Here is a 23,307-nt window from a genome sequence, read left to right on the forward strand (position 1 = left end):
GATGTGTCAGCTCTCACTGTGTGTGTGTAGTATATAGGAGGAATGTGGTCGGGCTCTCCTGTGTGGTGGTAGTATATAGAGGATGTCCCTTATATAGTGTTCTCTGTGTGTGTGATATAGAAGGATGTGTCAGCTCTCCTGTGTGGTGTAGTATATAGAGGAGTGTCGGCTCTCCTGTGTGGTGTAGTATATAGAGGATGTGTCAGCTCTCCTGTGTGGTGTAGTATATAGAGGATGTGTCAGGCTCTCCTGTGTGGTGTAGTATATAGAGGATGTGTCAGCTCTCCTGTGTGGTGTAGTATATAGAGGATGTGTCAGCTCTCCTGTGTGGATGTAGTATATAGAGGATGTGTCAGCTCTCCTGTGTGGTGTAGTATATAGAGGATGGTGTCAGCTCTCCTGTGTGGTGTAGTATATAGAGGATGTGTCAGGCTCTCCTGTGTGGTGTAGTATATAGAGGATGTGTCAGCTCTCCTGTGTGGTGTAGTATATAGAGGATCTGTCAGCTCTCCTGTGTGGTGTAGTATATAGAGGATCTGTCAGCTCTCCTGTGTGGTGTAGTATATAGAGGATGTGTCAGCTCTCCTGTGTGGTGTAGTATATAGAGGATGTGTCAGCTCTCCTGTGTGGTGTAGTATATAGAGGATCTGTCAGCTCTCCTGTGTGGTGTATGTATATAGAGGATCTGTCAGCTCTCCTGTGTGGTGTAGTATATAGAGGATGTGTCAGCTCTCCTGTGTGGTGTAGTATATAGAGGATGTGTCAGCTCTCCTGTGTGGTGTAGTATATAGAGGATGTGTCAGCTCTCCTGTGTGGTGTAGTATATAGAGGATGTGTCAGCTCTCCTGTGTGGTGTAGTATATAGAGGATGTGTCAGCTCTCCTGTGTGGTGTAGTATATAGAGGATGTGTCAGCTCTCCTGTGTGGTGTAGTATATAGAGGATGTGTCAGCTCTCCTGTGTGGTGTAGTATATAGAGGATGTGTCAGCTCTCCTGTGTGGTGTAGTATATAGAGGATGTGTCAGCTCTCCTGTGTGGTGTAGTATATAGAGGATGTGTCAGCTCTCCTGTGTGGTGTAGTATATAGAGGATGTGTCAGCTCTCCTGTGTGGTGTAGTATATAGAGGATGTGTCAGCTCTCCTGTGTGGTGTAGTATATAGAGGATGTGTCAGCTCTCCTGTGTGGTGTAGTATATAGAGGATGTGTCAGCTCTCCTGTGTGGTGTAGTATATAGAGGATGTGTCAGCTCTCCTGTGTGGTGTAGTATATAGAGGATGTGTCAGCTCTCCTGTGTGGTGTAGTATATAGAGGATGTGTCAGCTCTCCTGTGTGGTGTAGTATATAGAGGATGTGTCAGCTCTCCTGTGTGGTGTAGTATATAGAGGATGTGTCAGCTCTCCTGTGTGGTGTAGTATATAGAGGATGTGTCAGCTCTCCTGTGTGGTGTAGTATATAGAGGATCTGTCAGCTCTCCTGTGTGGTGTAGTATATAGAGGATCTGTCAGCTCTCCTGTGTGGTGTAGTATATAGAGGATGTGTCAGCTCTCCTGTGTGGTGCAGTATATAGAGGATCTGTCAGCTCTCCTGTGTGGTGTAGTATATAGAGGATCTGTCAGCTCTCCTGTGTGGTGTAGTATATAGAGGATGCGTCAGCTCTCCTGTGTGGTGTAGTATATAGAGGATGTGTCAGCTCTCCTGTGTGGTGTAGTATATAGAGGATGTGTCAGCTCTCCTGTGTGGTGTAGTATATAGAGGATGTGTCAGCTCTCCTGTGTGGTGTAGTATATAGAGGATGGTGTCAGCTCTCCTGTGTGGTGTAGTATATAGAGGATGTGTCAGCTCTCCTGTGTGGTGTAGTATATAGAGGATGTGTCAGCTCTCCTGTGTGGTGTAGTATATAAGAGGATCTGTCAGCTCTCCTGTGTGGTGTAGTATATAGAGGATGTGTCAGCTCTCCTGTGTGGTGTAGTATATAGAGGATCTGTCAGCTCTCCTGTGTGGTGTAGTATATAGAGGATGTGTCAGCTCTCCTGTGTGGTGTAGTATATAGAGGATCTGTCAGCTCTCCTGTGTGGTGTAGTATATAGAGGATGTGTCAGCTCTCCTGTGTGGTGTAGTATATAGAGGATCTGTCAGCTCTCCTGTGTGGTGTAGTATATAGAGGATCTGTCAGCTCTCCTTGTGTGGTGTAGTATATAGAGGATGTGTCAGCTCTCCTGTGTGGTGTAGTATATAGAGGATGTGTCAGCTCTCCTGTGTGGTGTAGTATATAGAGGATCTGTCAGCTCTCCTGTGTGGTGTAGTATATAGAGGATCTGTCAGCTCTCCTGTGTGGTGTAGTATATAGAGGATGTGTCAGCTCTCCTGTGTGGTGTAGTATATAGAGGATCTGTCGCTCTCCTGTGTGGTGTAGTATATAGAGGATGCTGTCAGCTCTCCTGTGTGGTGTAGTATATAGAGGATGTGTCAGCTCTCCTGTGTGGTGTAGTATATAGAGGATGTGTCAGCTCTCCTGTGTGGTGTAGTATATAGAGGATGTGTCAGCTCTCCTGTGTGGTGTAGTATATAGAGGATGTGTCAGCTCTCCTGTGTGGTGTAGTATATAGAGGATCTGTCAGCTCTCCTGTGTGGTGTAGTATATAGAGGATCTGTCAGCTCTCCTGTGTGGTGTAGTATATAGAGGATGTGTCAGCTCTCCTGTGTGGTGTAGTATATAGAGGATCTGTCAGCTCTCCTGTGTGGTGTAGTATATAGAGGATCTGTCAGCTCTCCTGTGTGGTGTAGTATATAGAGGATGTGTCAGCTCTCCTGTGTGGTGTAGTATATAGAGGATCTGTCGGCTCTCCTGTGTGATGTAGTATATAGAGGATGTGTCTGCTCTCCTGTGTGGTGTAGTATATAGAGGATCTGTCGGCTCTCCTGTGTGATGTAGTATATAGAGGATGTGTCTGCTCTCCTGTGTGGTGTAGTATATAGAGGATCTGTCGGCTCTCCTGTGTGATGTAGTATATAGAGGATCTGTCAGCTCTCCTGTGTGGTGTAGTATATAGAGGATGTGTCAGCTCTCCTGTGTGGTGTAGTATATAGAGGATGTGTCAGCTCTCCTGTGTGGTGTAGTATATAGAGGATGTGTCGGCTCTCCTGTGTGGTGTAGTATATAGAGGATGTGTCAGCTCTCCTGTGTGGTGTAGTATATAGAGGATCTGTCAGTTCTCCTGTGTGGTGTAGTATATAGAGGATCTGTCAGCTCTCCTGTGTGGTGTAGTATATAGAGGATGTGTCAGTTCTCCTGTGTGGTGTAGTATATAGAGGATCTGTCAGCTCTCCTGTGTGGTGCAGTATATAGAGGATGTGTCAGCTCTCCTGTGTGGTGTAGTATATAGAGGATCTGTCGGCTCTCCTGTGTGATGTAGTATATAGAGGATGTGTCTGCTCTCCTGTGTGGTGTAGTATATAGAGGATCTGTCGGCTCTCCTGTGTGATGTAGTATATAGAGGATGTGTCAGCTCTCCTGTGTGGTGTAGTATATAGAGGATCTGTCGGCTCTCCTGTGTGATGTAGTATATAGAGGATGTGTCTGCTCTCCTGTGTGGTGTAGTATATAGAGGATGTGTCAGCTCTCCTGTGTGGTGTAGTATATAGAGGATCTGTCGGCACTCCTGTGTGGTGTAGTATATAGAGGATCTGTCAGCTCTCCTGTGTGGTGTAGTATATAGAGGATGTGTCTGCTCTCCTGTGTGGTGTAGTATATAGAGGATGTGTCAGCTCTCCTGTGTGGTGTAGTATATAGAGGATCTGTCGGCACTCCTGTGTGGTGTAGTATATAGAGGATCTGTCAGCTCTCCTGTGTGGTGTAGTATATAGAGGATCTGTCAGCTCTCCTGTGTGGTGTAGTATATAGAGGATGTGTCGGCTCTCCTGTGTGGTGTAGTATATAGAGGATCTGTCAGCTCTCCTGTGTGGTGCAGTATATAGAGGATGTGTCGGCTCTCCTGTGTGGTGCAGTATATAGAGGATGTGTCGGCTCTCCTGTGTGGTGCAGTATATAGAGGATGTGTCAGCTCTCCTGTGTGGTGCAGTATATAGAGGATGTGTCAGCTCTCCTGTGTGGTGTAGTATATAGAGGATCTGTCGGCACTCCTGTGTGGTGTAGTATATAGAGGATCTGTCAGCTCTCCTGTGTGGTGTAGTATATAGAGGATCTGTCAGCTCTCCTGTGTGGTGTAGGATATAGAGGATGTGTCAGCTCTCCTGTGTGGTGTAGTATATAGAGGATGTGTCAGCTCTCCTGTGTGGTGCAGTATATAGAGGATGTGTCAGCTCTCCTGTGTGGTGCAGTATATAGAGGATGTGTCGGCTCTCCTGTGTGGTGCAGTATATAGAGGATCTGTCAGCTCTCCTGTGTGGTGTAGTATATAGAGGATGTGTCAGCTCTCCTGTGTGGTGTAGTATATAGAGGATGTGTCGGCTCTCCTGTGTGGTGCAGTATATAGAGGATCTGTCAGCTCTCCTGTGTGGTGTAGTATATAGAGGATGTGTCAGCTCTCCTGTGTGGTGCAGTATATAGAGGATGTGTCAGCTCTCCTGTGTGGTGTAGTATATAGAGGATGTGTCGGCTCTCCTGTGTGGTGCAGTATATAGAGGATCTGTCAGCTCTCCTGTGTGGTGTAGTATATAGAGGATGTGTCAGCTCTCCTGTGTGGTGTAGTATATAGAGGATCTGTCAGCTCTCCTGTGTGGTGTAGTATATAGAGGATGTGTCGGCTCTCCTGTGTGGTGCAGTATATAGAGGATGTGTCAGCTCTCCTGTGTGGTGCAGTATATAGAGGATGTGTCAGCTCTCCTGTGTGGTGTAGTATATAGAGGATCTGTCGGCACTCCTGTGTGGTGTAGTATATAGAGGATCTGTCAGCTCTCCTGTGTGGTGTAGTATATAGAGGATGTGTCAGCTCTCCTGTGTGGTGTAGTATATAGAGGATGTGTCAGCTCTCCTGTGTGGTGCAGTATATAGAGGATGTGTCAGCTCTCCTGTGTGGTGTAATATATAGAGGATGTGTCAGCTCTCCTGTGTGGTGTAGTATATAGAGGATGTGTCAGCTCTCCTGTGTGGTGTAGTATATAGAGGATCTGTCAGCTCTCCTGTGTGGTGTAGTATATAGAGGATGTGTCAGCTCTCCTGTGTGGTGTAGTATATAGAGGATCTGTCGGCTCTCCTGTGTGATGTAGTATATAGAGGATGTGTCAGCTCTCCTGTGTGGTGTAGTATATAGAGGATGTGTCGGCTCTCCTGTGTGGTGTAGTATATAGAGGATGTGTCAGCTCTCCTGTGTGGTGTAGTATATAGAGGATCTGTCAGCTCTCCTGTGTGGTGTAGTATATAGAGGATCTGTCAGTTCTCCTGTGTGGTGTAGTATATAGAGGATCTGTCAGCTCTCCTGTGTGGTGTAGTATATAGAGGATGTGTCAGCTCTCCTGTGTGGTGTAGTATATAGAGGATCTGTCGGCTCTCCTGTGTGGTGTAGTATATAGAGGATGTGTCAGCTCTCCTGTGTGGTGTAGTATATAGAGGATGTGTCAGCTCTCCTGTGTGGTGTAGTATATAGAGGATCTGTCAGCTCTCCTGTGTGGTGTAGTATATAGAGGATGTGTCAGCTCTCCTGTGTGGTGTAGTATATAGAGGATCTGTCAGCTCTCCTGTGTGGTGTAGTATATAGAGGATCTGTCAGCTCTCCTGTGTGGTGTAGTATATAGAGGATGTGTCAGTTCTCCTGTGTGGTGTAGTATATAGAGGATGTGTCAGTTCTCCTGTGTGGTGTAGTATATAGAGGATGTGTCAGCTCTCCTGTGTGGTGTAGTATATAGAGGATCTGTCAGCTCTCCTGTGTGGTGTAGTATATAGAGGATCTATCAGCTCTCCTGTGTGGTGTAGTATATAGAGGATCTGTCAGCTCTCCTGTGTGGTGTAGTATATAGAGGATGTGTCAGCTCTCCTGTGTGGTGTAGTATATAGAGAATGTGTCAGCTCTCCTGTGTGGTGTAGTATATAGAGAATGTGTCAGCTCTCCTGTGTGGTGTAGTATATAGAGGATGTGTCGGCTCTCCTGTGTGGTGTAGTATATAGAGGATGTGTCAGCTCTCCTGTGTGGTGTAGTATATAGAGGATGTGTCAGTTCTCCTGTGTGGTGTAGTATATAGAGGATGTGTCAGTTCTCCTGTGTGGTGTAGTATATAGAGGATGTGTCAGCTCTCCTGTGTGGTGTAGTATATAGAGGATGTGTCGGCTCTCCTGTGTGGTGTAGTATATAGAGGATCTGTCGGCTCTCCTGTGTGGTGTAGTATATAGAGGATGTGTCAGTTCTCCTGTGTGGTGTAGTATATAGAGGATCTGTCGGCTCTCCTGTGTGGTGTAGTATATAGAGGATGTGTCAGTTCTCCTGTGTGGTGTAGTATATAGAGGATGTGTCAGCTCTCCTGTGTGGTGTAGTATATAGAGGGTCTGTCGGCTCTCCTGTGTGGTGTAGTATATAGAGGATGTGTCAGTTCTCCTGTGTGGTGTAGTATATAGAGGATGTGTCAGCTCTCCTGTGTGGTGTAGTATATAGAGGATGTGTCAGCTCTCCTGTGTGGTGTAGTATATAGAGGATGTGTCAGCTCTCCTGTGTGGTGTAGTATATAGAGGACGTGTCCGCTCTCCTGTGTGGTGTAGTATATAGAGGACTTGTCGGCTCTCCTGTGTGGTGTAGTATATAGAGGATCTGTCGGCTCTCCTGTGTGGTGTAGTATATAGAGGATGTGTCAGCTCTCCTGTGTGTTGTAGTATATAGAGGATCTGTCAGTTCTCCTGTGTGGTGTAGTATATAGAGGATGTGTCGGCTCTCCTGTGTGGTGTAGTATATAGAGGATGTGTCAGCTCTCCTGTGTGGTGTAGTATATAGAGGATGTGTCGGCTCTCCTGTGTGGTGTAGTATATAGAGGATCTGTCCGCTCTCCTGTGTGGTGTAGTATATAGAGGACGTGTCCGCTCTCCTGTGTGGTGTAGTATATAGAGGATGTGTCGGCTCTCCTGTGTGGTGTAGTATATAGAGGATCTGTCGGCTCTCCTGTGTGATGTAGTATATAGAGGATCTGTCGGCTCTCCTGTGTGGTGTAGTATATAGAGGATGTGTCGGCTCTCCTGTGTGGTGTAGTATATAGAGGATCTGTCGTCTCTCCTGTGTGATGTAGTATATAGAGGATGTGTCAGCTCTCCTGTGTGGTGTAGTATATAGAGGATGTGTCAGCTCTCCTGTGTGGTGTAGTATATAGAGGATCTGTCAGCTCTCCTGTGTGGTGTAGTATATAGAGGATGTGTCAGCTCTCCTGTGTGGTGTAGTATATAGAGGATGTGTCAGCTCTCCTGTGTGGTGTAGTATATAGAGGATGTGTCAGCTCTCCTGTGTGGTGTAGTATATAGAGGATCTGTCAGCTCTCCTGTGTGGTGTAGTATATAGAGGATGTGTCAGCTCTCCTGTGTGGTGTAGTATATAGAGGATCTGTCAGCTCTCCTGTGTGGTGTAGTATATAGAGGATGTGTCAGCTCTCCTGTGTGGTGTAGTATATAGAGGATCTGTCAGCTCTCCTGTGTGGTGTAGTATATAGAGGATGTGTCAGCTCTCCTGTGTGGTGTAGTATATAGAGGATCTGTCAGCTCTCCTGTGTGATGTAGTATATAGAGGATGTGTCAGCTCTCCTGTGTGGTGTAGTATATAGAGGATCTGTCGGCACTCCTGTGTGGTGTAGTATATAGAGGATCTGTCAGCTCTCCTGTGTGATGTAGTATATAGAGGATGTGTCGGCTCTCCTGTGTGGTGTAGTATATAGAGGATGTGTCAGCTCTCCTGTGTGGTGTAGTATATAGAGGATGTGTCAGCTCTCCTGTGTGGTGTAGTATATAGAGGATGTGTCAGCTCTCCTGTGTGGTGTAGTATATAGAGGATGTGTCAGCTCTCCTGTGTGGTGTAGTATATAGAGGATCTGTCAGCTCTCCTGTGTGATGTAGTATATAGAGGATGTGTCAGCTCTCCTGTGTGGTGTAGTATATAGAGGATCTGTCGGCACTCCTGTGTGGTGTAGTATATAGAGGATCTGTCGGCTCTCCTGTGTGATGTAGTATATAGAGGATGTGTCGGCTCTCCTGTGTGGTGTAGTATATAGAGGATCTGTCGGCTCTCCTGTGTGATGTAGTATATAGAGGATGTGTCAGCTCTCCTGTGTGGTGTAGTATATAGAGGATCTGTCGGCTCTCCTGTGTGGTGTAGTATATAGAGGATGTGTCGGCTCTCCTGTGTGGTGTAGTATATAGAGGATCTGTCGGCTCTCCTGTGTGATGTAGTATATAGAGGATGTGTCGGCTCTCCTGTGTGGTGTAGTATATAGAGGATGTGTCAGCTCTCCTGTGTGGTGTAGTATATAGAGGATGTGTCGGCTCTCCTGTGTGGTGTAGTATATAGAGGATCTGTCGGCTCTCCTGTGTGGTGTAGTATATAGAGGATGTGTCAGCTCTCCTGTGTGGTGTAGTATATAGAGGATATGTCGGCTCTCCTGTGTGGTGTAGTATATAGAGGATGTGTCGGCTCTCCTGTGTGGTGTAGTATATAGAGGATGTGTCAGCTCTCCTGTGTGGTGTAGTATATAGAGGATGTGTCAGCTCTCCTGTGTGGTGTAGTATATAGAGGATGTGTCGGCTCTCCTGTGTGGTGTAGTATATAGAGGATCTGTCAGCTCTCCTGTGTGGTGTAGTATATAGAGGATGTGTCAGCTCTCCTGTGTGGTGTAGTATATAGAGGATGTGTCAGCTCTCCTGTGTGGTGTAGTATATAGAGGATGTGTCAGCTCTCCTGTGTGGTGTAGTATATAGAGGATGTGTCAGCTCTCCTGTGTGGTGTAGTATATAGAGGATCTGTCAGCTCTCCTGTGTGGTGTAGTATATAGAGGATCTGTCAGCTCTCCTGTGTGGTGTAGTATATAGAGGATGTGTCGGCTCTCCTGTGTGATGTAGTATATAGAGGATCTGTCGGCACTCCTGTGTGGTGTAGTATATAGAGGATCTGTCGGCTCTCCTGTGTGGTGTAGTATATAGAGGATCTGTCGGCTCTCCTGTGTGGTGTAGTATATAGAGGATCTGTCGGCTCTCCTGTGTGATGTAGTATATAGAGGATGTGTCAGCTCTCCTGTGTGGTGTAGTATATAGAGGATCTGTCGGCTCTCCTGTGTGATGTAGTATATAGAGGATGTGTCAGCTCTCCTGTGTGGTGTAGTATATAGAGGATGTGTCGGCTCTCCTGTGTGGTGTAGTATATAGAGGATGTGTCGGCTCTCCTGTGTGGTGTAGTATATAGAGGATCTGTCGGCTCTCCTGTGTGATGTAGTATATAGAGGATGTGTCAGCTCTCCTGTGTGGTGTAGTATATAGAGGATGTGTCAGCTCTCCTGTGTGGTGTAGTATATAGAGGATCTGTCAGCTCTCCTGTGTGGTGTAGTATATAGAGGATGTGTCAGCTCTCCTGTGTGGTGTAGTATATAGAGGATGTGTCAGCTCTCCTGTGTGGTGTAGTATATAGAGGATGTGTCAGCTCTCCTGTGTGGTGTAGTATATAGAGGATCTGTCAGCTCTCCTGTGTGGTGTAGTATATAGAGGATCTGTCAGCTCTCCTGTGTGGTGTAGTATATAGAGGATGTGTCGGCTCTCCTGTGTGATGTAGTATATAGAGGATGTGTCAGCTCTCCTGTGTGGTGTAGTATATAGAGGATCTGTCGGCTCTCCTGTGTGGTGTAGTATATAGAGTATCTGTCAGCTCTCCTGTGTGGTGTAGTATATAGAGGATGTGTCAGCTCTCCTGTGTGGTGTAGTATATAGAGGATCTGTCAGCTCTCCTGTGTGGTGTAGTATATAGAGGATCTGTCAGCTCTCCTGTGTGGTGTAGTATATAGAGGATGTGTCAGCTCTCCTGTGTGGTGTAGTATATAGAGGATGTGTCCGCTCTCCTGTGTGGTGTAGTATATAGAGGATGTGTCAGCTCTTCTGTGTGGTGTAGTATATAGAGGATCTGTCAGCTCTCCTGTGTGGTGTAGTATATAGAGGATGTGTCAGCTCTCCTGTGTGGTGTAGTATATAGAGGATGTGTCAGCTCTCCTGTGTGGTGTAGTATATAGAGGATGTGTCAGCTCTCCTGTGTGGTGTAGTATATAGAGGATCTGTCGGCTCTCCTGTGTGATGTAGTATATAGAGGATCTGTCAGCTCTCCTGTGTGGTGTAGTATATAGAGGATGTGTCAGCTCTCCTGTGTGGTGTAGTAAATAGAGGATGTGTCAGCTCTCCTGTGTGGTGTAGTATATAGAGGATGTGTCAGCTCTCCTGTGTGGTGTAGTATATAGAGGATGTGTCAGCTCTCCTGTGTGGTGTAGTATATAGAGGATCTGTCAGCTCTCCTGTGTGGTGTAGTATATAGAGGATGTGTCAGCTCTCCTGTGTGGTGTAGTATATAGAGGATGTGTCAGCTCTCCTGTGTGGTGTAGTATATAGAGGATGTGTCAGCTCTCCTGTGTGGTGTAGTATATAGAGGATGTGTCAGCTCTCCTGTGTGGTGTAGTATATAGAGGATGTGTCAGCTCTCCTGTGTGGTGTAGTATATAGAGGATGTGTCAGCTCTCCTGTGTGGTGTAGTATATAGAGGATGTGTCAGCTCTCCCGTGTGGTGTAGTATATAGAGGATGTGTCAGCTCTCCTGTGTGGTGTAGTATATAGAGGATGTGTCGGCTCTCCTGTGTGGTGTAGTATATAGAGGATCTGTCAGCTCTCCTGTGTGGTGTAGTATATAGAGGATCTGTCCGCTCTCCTGTGTGGTGTAGTATATAGAGGATGTGTCAGCTCTCCTGTGTGGTGTAGTATATAGAGGATCTGTCAGCTCTCCTGTGTGATGTAGTATATAGAGGATGTGTCAGCTCTCCTGTGTGGTGTAGTATATAGAGGATGTGTCAGCTCTCCTGTGTGGTGTAGTATATAGAGGATCTGTCAGCTCTCCTGTGTGATGTAGTATATAGAGGATGTGTCAGCTCTCCTGTGTGGTGTAGTATATAGAGGATCTGTCGGCACTCCTGTGTGGTGTAGTATATAGAGGATCTGTCGGCTCTCCTGTGTGATGTAGTATATAGAGGATGTGTCTGCTCTCCTGTGTGGTGTAGTATATAGAGGATGTGTCAGCTCTCCTGTGTGGTGTAGTATATAGAGGATCTGTCGGCACTCCTGTGTGGTGTAGTATATAGAGGATCTGTCAGCTCTCCTGTGTGGTGTAGTATATAGAGGATGTGTCAGCTCTCCTGTGTGGTGTAGTATATAGAGGATCTGTCAGCTCTCCTGTGTGGTGTAGTATATAGAGGATCTGTCAGCTCTCCTGTGTGGTGTAGTATATAGAGGATCTGTCAGCTCTCCTGTGTGGTGTAGTATATAGAGGATGTGTCAGCTCTCCTGTGTGGTGTAGTATATAGAGGATCTGTCGGCTCTCCTGTGTGATGTAGTATATAGAGGATGTGTCAGCTCTCCTGTGTGGTGTAGTATATAGAGGATGTGTCAGCTCTCCTGTGTGGTGTAGTATATAGAGGATCTGTCGGCTCTCCTGTGTGGTGTAGTATATAGAGTATCTGTCAGCTCTCCTGTGTGGTGTAGTATATAGAGGATCTGTCAGCTCTCCTGTGTGGTGTAGTATATAGAGGATGTGTCAGCTCTCCTGTGTGGTGTAGTATATAGAGGATCTGTCAGCTTTCCTGTGTGGTGTAGTATATAGAGGATCTGTCAGCTCTCCTGTGTGGTGCAGTATATAGAGGATGTGTCAGCTCTCCTGTGTGGTGTAGTATATAGAGGATGTGTCAGCTCTCCTGTGTGGTGTAGTATATAGAGGATGTGTCAGCTCTCCTGTGTGGTGTAGTATATAGAGGATGTGTCAGCTCTCCTGTGTGGTGTAGTATATAGAGGATGTGTCAGCTCTCCTGTGTGGTGTAGTATATAGAGGATGTGTCAGCTCTCCTGTGTGGTGTAGTATATAGAGGATGTGTCAGCTCTCCTGTGTGGTGTAGTATATAGAGGATGTGTCAGCTCTCCTGTGTGGTGTAATATATAGAGGATCTGTCTGCTCTCCTGTGTGGTGTAGTATATAGAGGATGTGTCAGCTCTCCTGTGTGGTGTAGTATATAGAGGATCTGTCGGCTCTCCTGTGTGGTGTAGTATATAGAGGATGTGTCAGCTCTCCTGTGTGGTGTAGTATATAGAGGATGTGTCAGCTCTCCTGTGTGGTGTAGTATATAGAGGATGTGTCAGCTCTCCTGTGTGGTGTAGTATATAGAGGATGTGTCAGCTCTCCTGTGTGGTGTAGTATATAGAGGATGTGTCAGCTCTCCTGTGTGGTGTAATATATAGAGGATCTGTCTGCTCTCCTGTGTGGTGTAGTATATAGAGGATGTGTCAGCTCTCCTGTGTGGTGTAATATATAGAGGATCTGTCTGCTCTCCTGTGTGGTGTAGTATATAGAGGATGTGTCAGCTCTCCTGTGTGGTGTAATATATAGAGGATCTGTCTGCTCTCCTGTGTGGTGTAGTATATAGAGGATGTGTCAGCTCTCCTGTGTGGTGTAGTATATAGAGGATGTGTCAGCTCTCCTGTGTGGTGTAGTATATAGAGGATGTGTCAGCTCTCCTGTGTGGTGTAGTATATAGAGGATGTGTCAGCTCTCCTGTGTGGTGTAGTATATAGAGGATGTGTCAGCTCTCCTGTGTGGTGTAGTATATAGAGGATCTGTCAGCTCTCCTGTGTGGTGTAGTATATAGAGGATGTGTCAGCTCTCCTGTGTGGTGTAGTATATAGAGGATGTGTCAGCTCTCCTGTGTGGTGTAGTATATAGAGGATGTGTCAGCTCTCCTGTGTGGTGTAGTATATAGAGGATGTGTCAGCTCTCCTGTGTGGTGTAGTATATAGAGGATGTGTCAGCTCTCCTGTGTGGTGTAGTATATAGAGGATCTGTCAGCTCTCCTGTGTGGTGTAGTATATAGAGGATGTGTCTGCTCTCCTGTGTGGTGTAGTATATAGAGGATGTGTCAGTTCTCCTGTGTGATGTAGTATATAGAGGATGTGTCAGCTCTCCTGTGTGGTGTAGTATATAGAGGATCTGTCAGCTCTCCTGTGTGGTGTAGTATATAGAGGATGTGTCAGCTCTCCTGTGTGGTGTAGTATATAGAGGATGTGTCAGCTCTCCTGTGTGATGTAGTATATAGAGGATGTGTCAGCTCTCCTGTGTGGTGTAGTATATAGAGGATCTGTCGGCACTCCTGTGTGGTGTAGTATATAGAGGATGTGTCAGCTCTCCTGTGTGGTGTAGTATATAGAGGATCTGTCAGCTCTCCTGTGTGGTGTAGTATATAGAGGATGTGTCAGCTCTCCTGTGTGGTGTAGTATATAGAGGATGTGTCAGCTCTCCTGTGTGATGTAGTATATAGAGGATGTGTCAGCTCTCCTGTGTGGTGTAGTATATAGAGGATCTGTCGGCACTCCTGTGTGGTGTAGTATATAGAGGATGTGTCAGCTCTCCTGTGTGGTGTAGTATATAGAGGATGTGTCAGCTCTCCCGTGTGGTGTAGTATATAGAGGATGTGTCAGCTCTCCTGTGTGGTGTAGTATATAGAGGATCTGTCGGCTCTCCTGTGTGATGTAGTATATAGAGGATCTGTCAGCTCTCCTGTGTGGTGTAGTATATAGAGGATGTGTCAGCTCTCCTGTGTGGTGTAGTATATAGAGGATCTGTCGGCTCTCCTGTGTGGTGTAGTATATAGAGGATGTGTCAGCTCTCCTGTGTGGTGTAGTATATAGAGGATCTGTCGGCACTCCTGTGTGGTGTAGTATATAGAGGATGTGTCAGCTCTCCTGTGTGGTGTAGTATATAGAGGATGTGTCAGCTCTCCTGTGTGGTGTAGTATATAGAGGATGTGTCAGCTCTCCTGTGTGGTGTAGTATATAGAGGATGTGTCAGCTCTCCTGTGTGGTGTAGTATATAGAGGATGTGTCAGCTCTCCTGTGTGGTGTAGTATATAGAGGATGTGTCAGCTCTCCTGTGTGGTGTAGTATATAGAGGATGTGTCAGCTCTCCTGTGTGGTGTAGTATATAGAGGATGTGTGGGCTCTCCTGTGTGGTGTAGTATATAGAGGATCTGTCAGCTCTCCTGTGTGGTGTAGTATATAGAGGATGTGTCAGCTCTCCTGTGTGGTGTAGTATATAGAGGATGTGTCAGCTCTCCTGTGTGGTGTAGTATATAGAGGATGTGTCAGCTCTCCCGTGTGGTGTAGTATATAGAGGATGTGTCAGCTCTCCTGTGTGGTGTAGTATATAGAGGATGTGTCGGCTCTCCTGTGTGGTGTAGTATATAGAGGATCTGTCAGCTCTCCTGTGTGGTGTAGTATATAGAGGATGTGTCAGCTCTCCTGTGTGGTGTAGTATATAGAGGATCTGTCAGCTCTCCTGTGTGGTGTAGTATATAGAGGATGTGTCAGCTCTCCTGTGTGGTGTAGTATATAGAGGATGTGTCAGCTCTCCTGTGTGGTGTAGTATATAGAGGATGTGTCAGCTCTCCTGTGTGGTGTAGTATATAGAGGATCTGTCGGCTCTCCTGTGTGGTGTAGTATATAGAGGATCTGTCAGCTCTCCTGTGTGGTGTAGTATATAGAGGATCTGTCAGCTCTCCTGTGTGGTGTAGTATATAGAGGATCTGTCGGCTCTCCTGTGTGGTGTAGTATATAGAGGATGTGTCGGCTCTCCTGTGTGGTGTAGTATATAGAGGATGTGTCAGCTCTCCTGTGTGATGTAGTATATAGAGGATGTGTCAGCTCTCCTGTGTGGTGTAGTATATAGAGGATGTGTCGGCTCTCCTGTGTGGTGTAGTATATAGAGGATCTGTCGGCACTCCTGTGTGGTGTAGTATATAGAGGATGTGTCAGCTCTCCTGTGTGGTGTAGTATATAGAGGATGTGTCAGCTCTCCTGTGTGGTGTAGTATATAGAGGATGTGTCAGCTCTCCTGTGTGGTGTAGTATATAGAGGATCTGTCAGCTCTCCTGTGTGGTGTAGTATATAGAGGATCTGTCAGCTCTCCTGTGTGGTGTAGTATATAGAGGATCTGTCGGCTCTCCTGTGTGATGTAGTATATAGAGGATGTGTCAGCTCTCCTGTGTGGTGTAGTATATAGAGGATGTGTCGGCTCTCCTGTGTGGTGTAGTATATAGAGGATCTGTCAGCTCTCCTGTGTGGTGTAGTATATAGAGGATCTGTCGGCACTCCTGTGTGGTGTAGTATATAGAGGATGTGTCAGCTCTCCTGTGTGGTGTAGTATATAGAGGATGTGTCAGCTCTCCTGTGTGGTGTAGTATATAGAGGATGTGTCAGCTCTCCTGTGTGGTGTAGTATATAGAGGATGTGTCAGCTCTCCTGTGTGGTGTAGTATATAGAGGATGTGTCAGCTCTCCCGTGTGGTGTAGTATATAGAGGATGTGTCAGCTCTCCTGTGTGGTGTAGTATATAGAGGATCTGTCAGCTCTCCTGTGTGGTGTAGTATATAGAGGATGTGTCAGCTCTCCCGTGTGGTGTAGTATATAGAGGATGTGTCAGCTCTCCTGTGTGGTGTAGTATATAGAGGATCTGTCGGCTCTCCTGTGTGATGTAGTATATAGAGGATGTGTCAGCTCTCCTGTGTGGTGTAGTATATAGAGGATCTGTCGGCACTCCTGTGTGGTGTAGTATATAGAGGATCTGTCAGCTCTCCTGTGTGGTGTAGTATATAGAGGATGTGTCAGCTCTCCTGTGTGGTGTAGTATATAGAGGATCTGTCGGCTCTCCTGTGTGGTGTAGTATATAGAGGATGTGTCAGCTCTCCTGTGTGGTGTAGTATATAGAGGATCTGTCGGCACTCCTGTGTGGTGTAGTATATAGAGGATCTGTCAGCTCTCCTGTGTGGTGTAGTATATAGAGGATGTGTCAGCTCTCCTGTGTGGTGTAGTATATAGAGGATGTGTCAGCTCTCCTGTGTGGTGCAGTATATAGAGGATGTGTCAGCTCTCCTGTGTGGTGTAGTATATAGAGGATCTGTCAGCTCTCCTGTGTGGTGTAGTATATAGAGGATCTGTCAGCTCTCCTGTGTGGTGTAGTATATAGAGGATGTGTCAGCTCTCCTGTGTGGTGTAGTATATAGAGGATCTGTCAGCTCTCCTGTGTGGTGTAGTATATAGAGGATCTGTCAGCTCTCCTGTGTGGTGTAGTATATAGAGGATGTGTCAGCTCTCCTGTGTGGTGTAGTATATAGAGGATCTGTCGGCTCTCCTGTGTGATGTAGTATATAGAGGATGTGTCAGCTCTCCTGTGTGGTGTAGTATATAGAGGATCTGTCGGCTCTCCTGTGTGGTGTAGTATATAGAGGATGTGTCAGCTCTCCTGTGTGGTGTAGTATATAGAGGATCTGTCGGCTCTCCTGTGTGGTGTAGTATATAGAGTATCTGTCAGCTCTCCTGTGTGGTGTAGTATATAGAGGATCTGTCAGCTCTCCTGTGTGGTGTAGTATATAGAGGATCTGTCTGCTCTCCTGTGTAGTGTAGTATATAGAGGATGTGTCAGCTCTCCTGTGTGGTGTAGTATATAGAGGATCTGTCGGCTCTCCTGTGTGGTGTAGTATATAGAGGATCTGTCAGCTCTCCTGTGTGGTGTAGTATATAGAGGATCTGTCAGCTCTCCTGTGTGGTGTAGTATATAGAGGATGTGTCAGCTCTCCTGTGTGGTGTAGTATATAGAGGATGTGTCAGCTCTCCTGTGTGGTGTAGTATATAGAGGATGTGTCAGCTCTCCTGTGTGGTGTAGTATATAGAGGATGTGTCAGCTCTCCTGTGTGGTGTAGTATATAGAGGATGTGTCAGCTCTCCTGTGTGGTGTAGTATATAGAGGATCTGTCCGCTCTCCTGTGTGGTGTAGTATATAGAGGATGTGTCAGCTCTCCTGTGTGGTGTAGTATATAGAGGATGTGTCAGCTCTCCTGTGTGGTGTAGTATATAGAGGATGTGTCAGCTCTCCTGTGTGGTGTAGTATATAGAGGATCTGTCAGCTCTCCTGTGTGGTGTAGTATATAGAGGATCTGTCAGCTCTCCTGTGTGGTGTAGTATATAGAGGATGTGTCAGCTCTCCCGTGTGGTGTAGTATATAGAGGATGTGTCAGCTCTCCTGTGTGGTGTAGTATATAGAGGATCTGTCGGCTCTCCTGTGTGGTGTAGTATATAGAGGATCTGTCAGCTCTCCTGTGTGGTGTAGTATATAGAGGATGTGTCTGCTCTCCTGTGTGGTGTAGTATATAGAGGATGTGTCAGCTCTCCTGTGTGATGTAGTATATAGAGGATGTGTCAGCTCTCCTGTGTGGTGTAGTATATAGAGGATCTGTCGGCACTCCTGTGTGGTGTAGTATATAGAGGATCTGTCAGCTCTCCTGTGTGGTGTAGTATATAGAGGATGTGTCTGCTCTCCTGTGTGGTGTAGTATATAGAGGATGTGTCAGCTCTCCTGTGTGGTGTAGTATATAGAGGATCTGTCGGCACTCCTGTGTGGTGTAGTATATAGAGGATCTGTCGGCACTCCTGTGTGGTGTAGTATATAGAGGATGTGTCAGCTCTCCTGTGTGGTGTAGTATATAGAGGATCTGTCAGCTCTCCTGTGTGGTGTAGTATATAGAGGATCTGTCGGCACTCCTGTGTGGTGTAGTATATAGAGGATCTGTCAGCTCTCCTGTGTGGTGTAGTATATAGAGGATGTGTCAGCTCTCCTGTGTGGTGTAGTATATAGAGGATGTGTCAGCTCTCCTGTGTGGTGCAGTATATAGAGGATGTGTCAGCTCTCCTGTGTGGTGTAGTATATAGAGGATCTGTCCGCTCTCCTGTGTGGTGTAGTATATAGAGGATCTGTCAGCTCTCCTGTGTGGTGTAGTATATAGAGGATGTGTCAGCTCTCCTGTGTGGTGTAGTATATAGAGGATCTGTCAGCTCTCCTGTGTGGTGTAGTATATAGAGGATCTGTCAGCTCTCCTGTGTGGTGTAGTATATAGAGGATGTGTCTGCTCTCCTGTGTGGTGTAGTATATAGAGGATGTGTCAGCTCTCCTGTGTGATGTAGTATATAGAGGATGTGTCAGCTCTCCTGTGTGGTGTAGTATATAGAGGATCTGTCGGCACTCCTGTGTGGTGTAGTATATAGAGGATCTGTCAGCTCTCCTGTGTGGTGTAGTATATAGAGGATGTGTCTGCTCTCCTGTGTGGTGTAGTATATAGAGGATGTGTCAGCTCTCCTGTGTGGTGTAGTATATAGAGGATCTGTCGGCACTCCTGTGTGGTGTAGTATATAGAGGATCTGTCAGCTCTCCTGTGTGGTGTAGTATATAGAGGATGTGTCAGCTCTCCTGTGTGGTGTAGTATATAGAGGATCTGTCAGCTCTCCTGTGTGGTGTAGTATATAGAGGATGTGTCAGCTCTCCTGTGTGGTGTAGTATATAGAGGATGTGTCAGCTCTCCTGTGTGGTGCAGTATATAGAGGATGTGTCAGCTCTCCTGTGTGGTGTAGTATATAGAGGATCTGTCAGCTCTCCTGTGTGGTGTAGTATATAGAGGATCTGTCAGCTCTCCTGTGTGGTGTAGTATATAGAGGATCTGTCGGCTCTCCTGTGTGGTGTAGTATATAGAGGATGTGTCGGCTCTCCTGTGTGGTGTAGTATATAGAGGATCTGTCGGCTCTCCTGTGTGGTGTAGTATATAGAGGATCTGTCCGCTCTCCTGTGTGGTGTAGTATATAGAGGATCTGTCAGCTCTCCTGTGTGGTGTAGTATATAGAGGATGTGTCAGCTCTCCTGTGTGGTGTAGTATATAGAGGATATGTCGGCTCTCCTGTGTGGTGTAGTATATAGAGGATGTGTCAGCTCTCCTGTGTGGTGTAGTATATAGAGGATCTGTCAGCTCTCCTGTGTGGTGTAGTATATAGAGGATCTGTCAGCTCTCCTGTGTGGTGTAGTATATAGAGGATATGTCGGCTCTCCTGTGTGGTGTAGTATATAGAGGATGTGTCAGCTCTCCCGTGTGGTGTAGTATATAGAGGATGTGTCAGCTCTCCTGTGTGGTGTAGTATATAGAGGATGTGTCGGCTCTCCTGTGTGGTGTAGTATATAGAGGATGTGTCCTGTGTGGTGTAGTATATAGAGGATGTGTCCTGTGTGGTGTAGTATATAGAGGATGTGTCCTGTGTGGTGTAGTATATAGAGGATGTGTCCTGTGTGGTATAGTATATAGAGGATGTGTCGGCTCTCCTGTGTGGTGTAGTATATAGAGGATGTGTCAGCTCTCCTGTGTGGTGTAGTATATAGAGGATGTGTCGGCTCTCCTGTGTGGTGTAGTATATAGAGGATCTGTCAGCTCTCCTGTGTGGTGTAGTATATAGAGGATGTGTCGGCTCTCCTGTGTGGTGTAGTATATAGAGGATGTGTCCTGTGTGGTGTAGTATATAGAGGATGTGTCCCGTGTGGTGTAGTATATAGAGGATGTGTCCCGTGCTGTGTAGTATATAGAGGATGTGTCCCGTGCTGTGTAGTATATAGAGGATGTGTCCTGTGTGGTGTAGTATATAGAGGATGTGTCCCGTGTGGTGTAGTATATAGAGGATGTGTCCCGTGCTGTGTAGTATATAGAGGATGTGTCCTGTGTGGTGTAGTATATAGAGGATGTGTCCTGTGTGGTGTAGTATATAGAGGATGTGTCCCGTGTGGTGCAGTATATAGAGGATGTGTCCTGTGTGGTATAGTATATAGAGGATGTGTCCTGTGTGGTGTAGTATATAGAGGATGTGTCCCGTGTGGTGTAGTATATAGAGGATGTGTCCCGTGTGGTGTAGTATATAGAGGATGTGTCCTGTGTGGTGTAGTATATAGAGGATGTGTCCCGTGTGGTGTAGTATATAGAGGATGTGTCCCGTGCTGTGTAGTATATAGAGGATGTGTCCTGTGTGGTGTAGTATATAGAGGATGGGTTCTTTGCGGTGCAGTATATGGAGGATCTGTCAGCATTCCGCACTCCTGCACTTCAGCACTCCACCGTTGTACAATGTATCTAATACGTACCTTGGACAGTGAGATGAACTTGCATTGTCCTAGGGCTGTGTTCAGTCTGTACCGAGCAGGTATAAGGGCCGTCATCAAAAATATCCACCTTTTGTATCCGCAGGCTGTACTCCTTTTTATTTGCTGTTGCTATTGAAACTCTGGGGTCCACAGACCACTTGTCATTTCCAGCAAAAATAATACTGGAGCGATTCAACCAGGCCCCTTTTGAAGCACCATCTTCCAAGAAGCACCTAGAGATATGAGAAAGATAATATTATATTAATTAAATTGTGCAAAGTACCGAGAAGAATCTGCTGAGATATAAAACTTGGTGACAAAGTCTCCGATGAGAATGTCTAAGAATCAGAACATATAAAAACCACAAAAAAAAAGTTTGCATGAATCAATATTACAATATGAATAACTAGAGATCTGCTTCTGTTTCCACTTATGAGCCACCTTTCTCCTCCTGCCTGTGGAACTCATTGTTGTATCATTGTATCATGCGGTTATTGATTTTACTTCTGCCTCTCATTTACCTCTAGGGCTATAAGTGATCCATTACTATGCTTTGATATTTACGTTAGTCTGTCACTTTGCTTTGTACCGCTTGTTGCCTATTTTTCCATTCTTCTATGAGTTTTTTTGTGTTTGGGCCCCTACTGTAAGTGCTTCCTCGATGGCTCTCCCACCAGTTCACTATTGTGTCTGTCTTGATATTTCACGTTTTCAATGTGTATTTAATGAAAAAAATTACATTTTTTATTAATTTTGTGAACACTTTTATCCTGCACATTTTTTTTCACATTGGCTGTTGAAGAAACGAGGGACAGCGAGCTCAAAGAGGAATCCGATTACATCTGCCCACTGAGGTCAATTGAACAAAGTGGCGGTGGGGGGGAGGAGGGGCAAAATACAATAAATAGGCACAGATTTACCAATCTATGCAGTGATAAAGAACGCAAGTGAGTGTTCGAAACGCGTCTTGCTCCCCTACCCTGTCTATGCAACCTTTGTAATTTTTGCAAGTTTTTAATGGACGAAAAATAAAGAAAGAATTATTTTACCAGACGCTGGAACAACTATCCCTTTTTTTTATTTGAACAGATTTACCAAGATGGTGCTGCTTTCTAGTAAGTGTATTATCTCTCCCCAGTGTTGGATTCACAGCTACAGTGCTCATTTCTGCTGTATAAAGTGCTCTGTGCTGTTTCTGCTTTTAACAAAGCATTTATCTCACACCAGAGCTTAGTTCACAACTGCTTCACTCAGTAACATTGTGTAATGTCCTCCATGCTGCTTTTTCTTCATAGAGATTGTTTATCCAACCCCAGTGCTGCATTCACAGCTACACAGCTCATTACTGCTGTATAATGTCCTTCAAGCTGCTGCTTTCTATTAAGTGCATAGCTCACTCCAGAGCTGCATTATCAGCTAGACTTCTCAGTACTGCTGTATAATGTCCCACAAAACTATATATCAATCTTTCCAGCTCCCCTTGCTCTATAACATGCTTCTGGCAGATTGCACTGCATTTCCAAGCTGACAAGGTCCCTTTAAGTGTTTACCTCACTCCAGACCTAGATTCACAGCTGCATTTTTCAGTACTTGTCCAATGTCTTCCTGTCATGCAAGGTTTAGTGCAAAACAAAGAGAAGAGGGAAAGGAAGCCCAGACTCTAGGGAAAGGGGAGAACTCCAAGGATGGTCTATTGTCATGCTGTCTCCCCTAACGACCCTATATTGGCTCTTCACCAATCGCAGCACGCGTGCCTCGCCCTGTCTTTCCCTGGTGTATGGCTAAGGCTAGGGAAGGGAGGAGATGAGCACTAGTCGATCCCCACTGAACACTAAGGCCCACAAGGGAGGAAAAACAGGGGAAAATTCCTTAGCTTTAGATGACTCCAGACAAATGCACTCACGTCCTCAAGCTCCAGAGACAAAGAAGTACTGCTCTTGCTAAAGCCTTCACAAGGAGTACTGAATATCGCCGGCACTTCCCTCTGGAACACAGCAGATATTTATACACCCAGGCAGAGTGTTAATTAGCCAGAGGGAGGTAGCCGCTGGGTCCTGGAGACATCCTCTAAGAAGATGTCTGCAATGTCAAACGTAGAGATCTCCTGCAACCCACTGCAGGACGACTGTCTATCATCTCTGAGACCTCCATGCTATTCCTGCTGCTAAAACTGTGCTACATCATATAGTGTAACATAAAATAGATACCCATATCTAATATTTTCTGGGAAACCCTGAGTTAATGATGATGTGGGCCTTAAAAGAAAATCTTCCTCTCTTAAGGTTCCAGTATGACCCTACATTACACAGATAGACCAATGATCTTAATGCGAGTTGTGCAATACATCATTTCTCCATTGGGGTCTCTGCAGCAGCATTCAACATTTGTTCCCAGGAACCCCCCCCCCCCATGTTATCACCTTATCAGACACCTCCTCTCACAGTATGGGATTGTCCAAATGGACATCTGCATTAAGCAACTGTTATGTCGCCAATTACCAAACTTATTCTGAGAAGTATCACTAAAAGTAGAGTTTCCATTTCCTCTTTCCGATCGACGCTTGACTCCTCCTTTGTATGAATGCTGAGTGTAGCCATAATTCCTTTTATAATTACCTTCTGTATTACAGTCACATTCCTCAGATTTATTACAGAACTTTTATTACTTTACAGGAAAATCAAAGCTTCCATTTTAAATAAACATGAAGAAGGTAATAAAACACAAACACTGAGGTGTCTTAGTGAAATGAATGAAAACCACCACGGAAGATTCAATGACTTTAGACAAACTGAAGCAAATTGAGAGAAAATCATTCTCCACATTAAATTATTCATGTCTGTTCGGCGCTCCCGTAATGAATGATCATTCACAAATAAGAAGTCTTTAATTTACAATATGTAGCACGGAGCCCAGTAAAATCTATCAATTGTTCTCATTTTCTTACAATCAAGGGAAGAAAGATACATTGTAACACAGGAGACAATGCTGTGCTCAGCGCTAGCAAAGGTAGAATTCTTCACCGTATGAATGTATCTATAGAAGGGATGGAAATTATTGCTGAAGGGGTGTTCTGGCCCCTAAAATTTCAATTTCAAAATATCTCAAA

The 23,307-nt window shown here is 45.6% G+C and overlaps 1 protein-coding gene across 2 annotated transcripts in view; it reads right to left on the reverse strand.

Annotated features, from left to right (window-relative positions):
* NEGR1 (neuronal growth regulator 1) overlaps positions 1 to 23,307 on the reverse strand; it is an 897,440-nt gene that overhangs the window by 528,070 nt on the left and 346,063 nt on the right. For both annotated transcript variants that reach the window (XM_073643895.1, XM_073643896.1), the window contains exon 2: positions 20,202 to 20,434. In XM_073643895.1, coding sequence (XP_073499996.1) covers positions 20,202 to 20,434 — 233 coding nt within the window. The remainder of the gene's footprint in view (positions 1 to 20,201; positions 20,435 to 23,307) is intronic.

This window comes from Phyllobates terribilis, unplaced genomic scaffold (assembly GCF_046119375.1).
Source record: "Phyllobates terribilis strain yellow unplaced genomic scaffold, ASM4611937v1 Scaffold_8__6_contigs__length_399053987, whole genome shotgun sequence".
NCBI lineage: Eukaryota > Metazoa > Chordata > Amphibia > Anura > Dendrobatidae > Phyllobates > Phyllobates terribilis.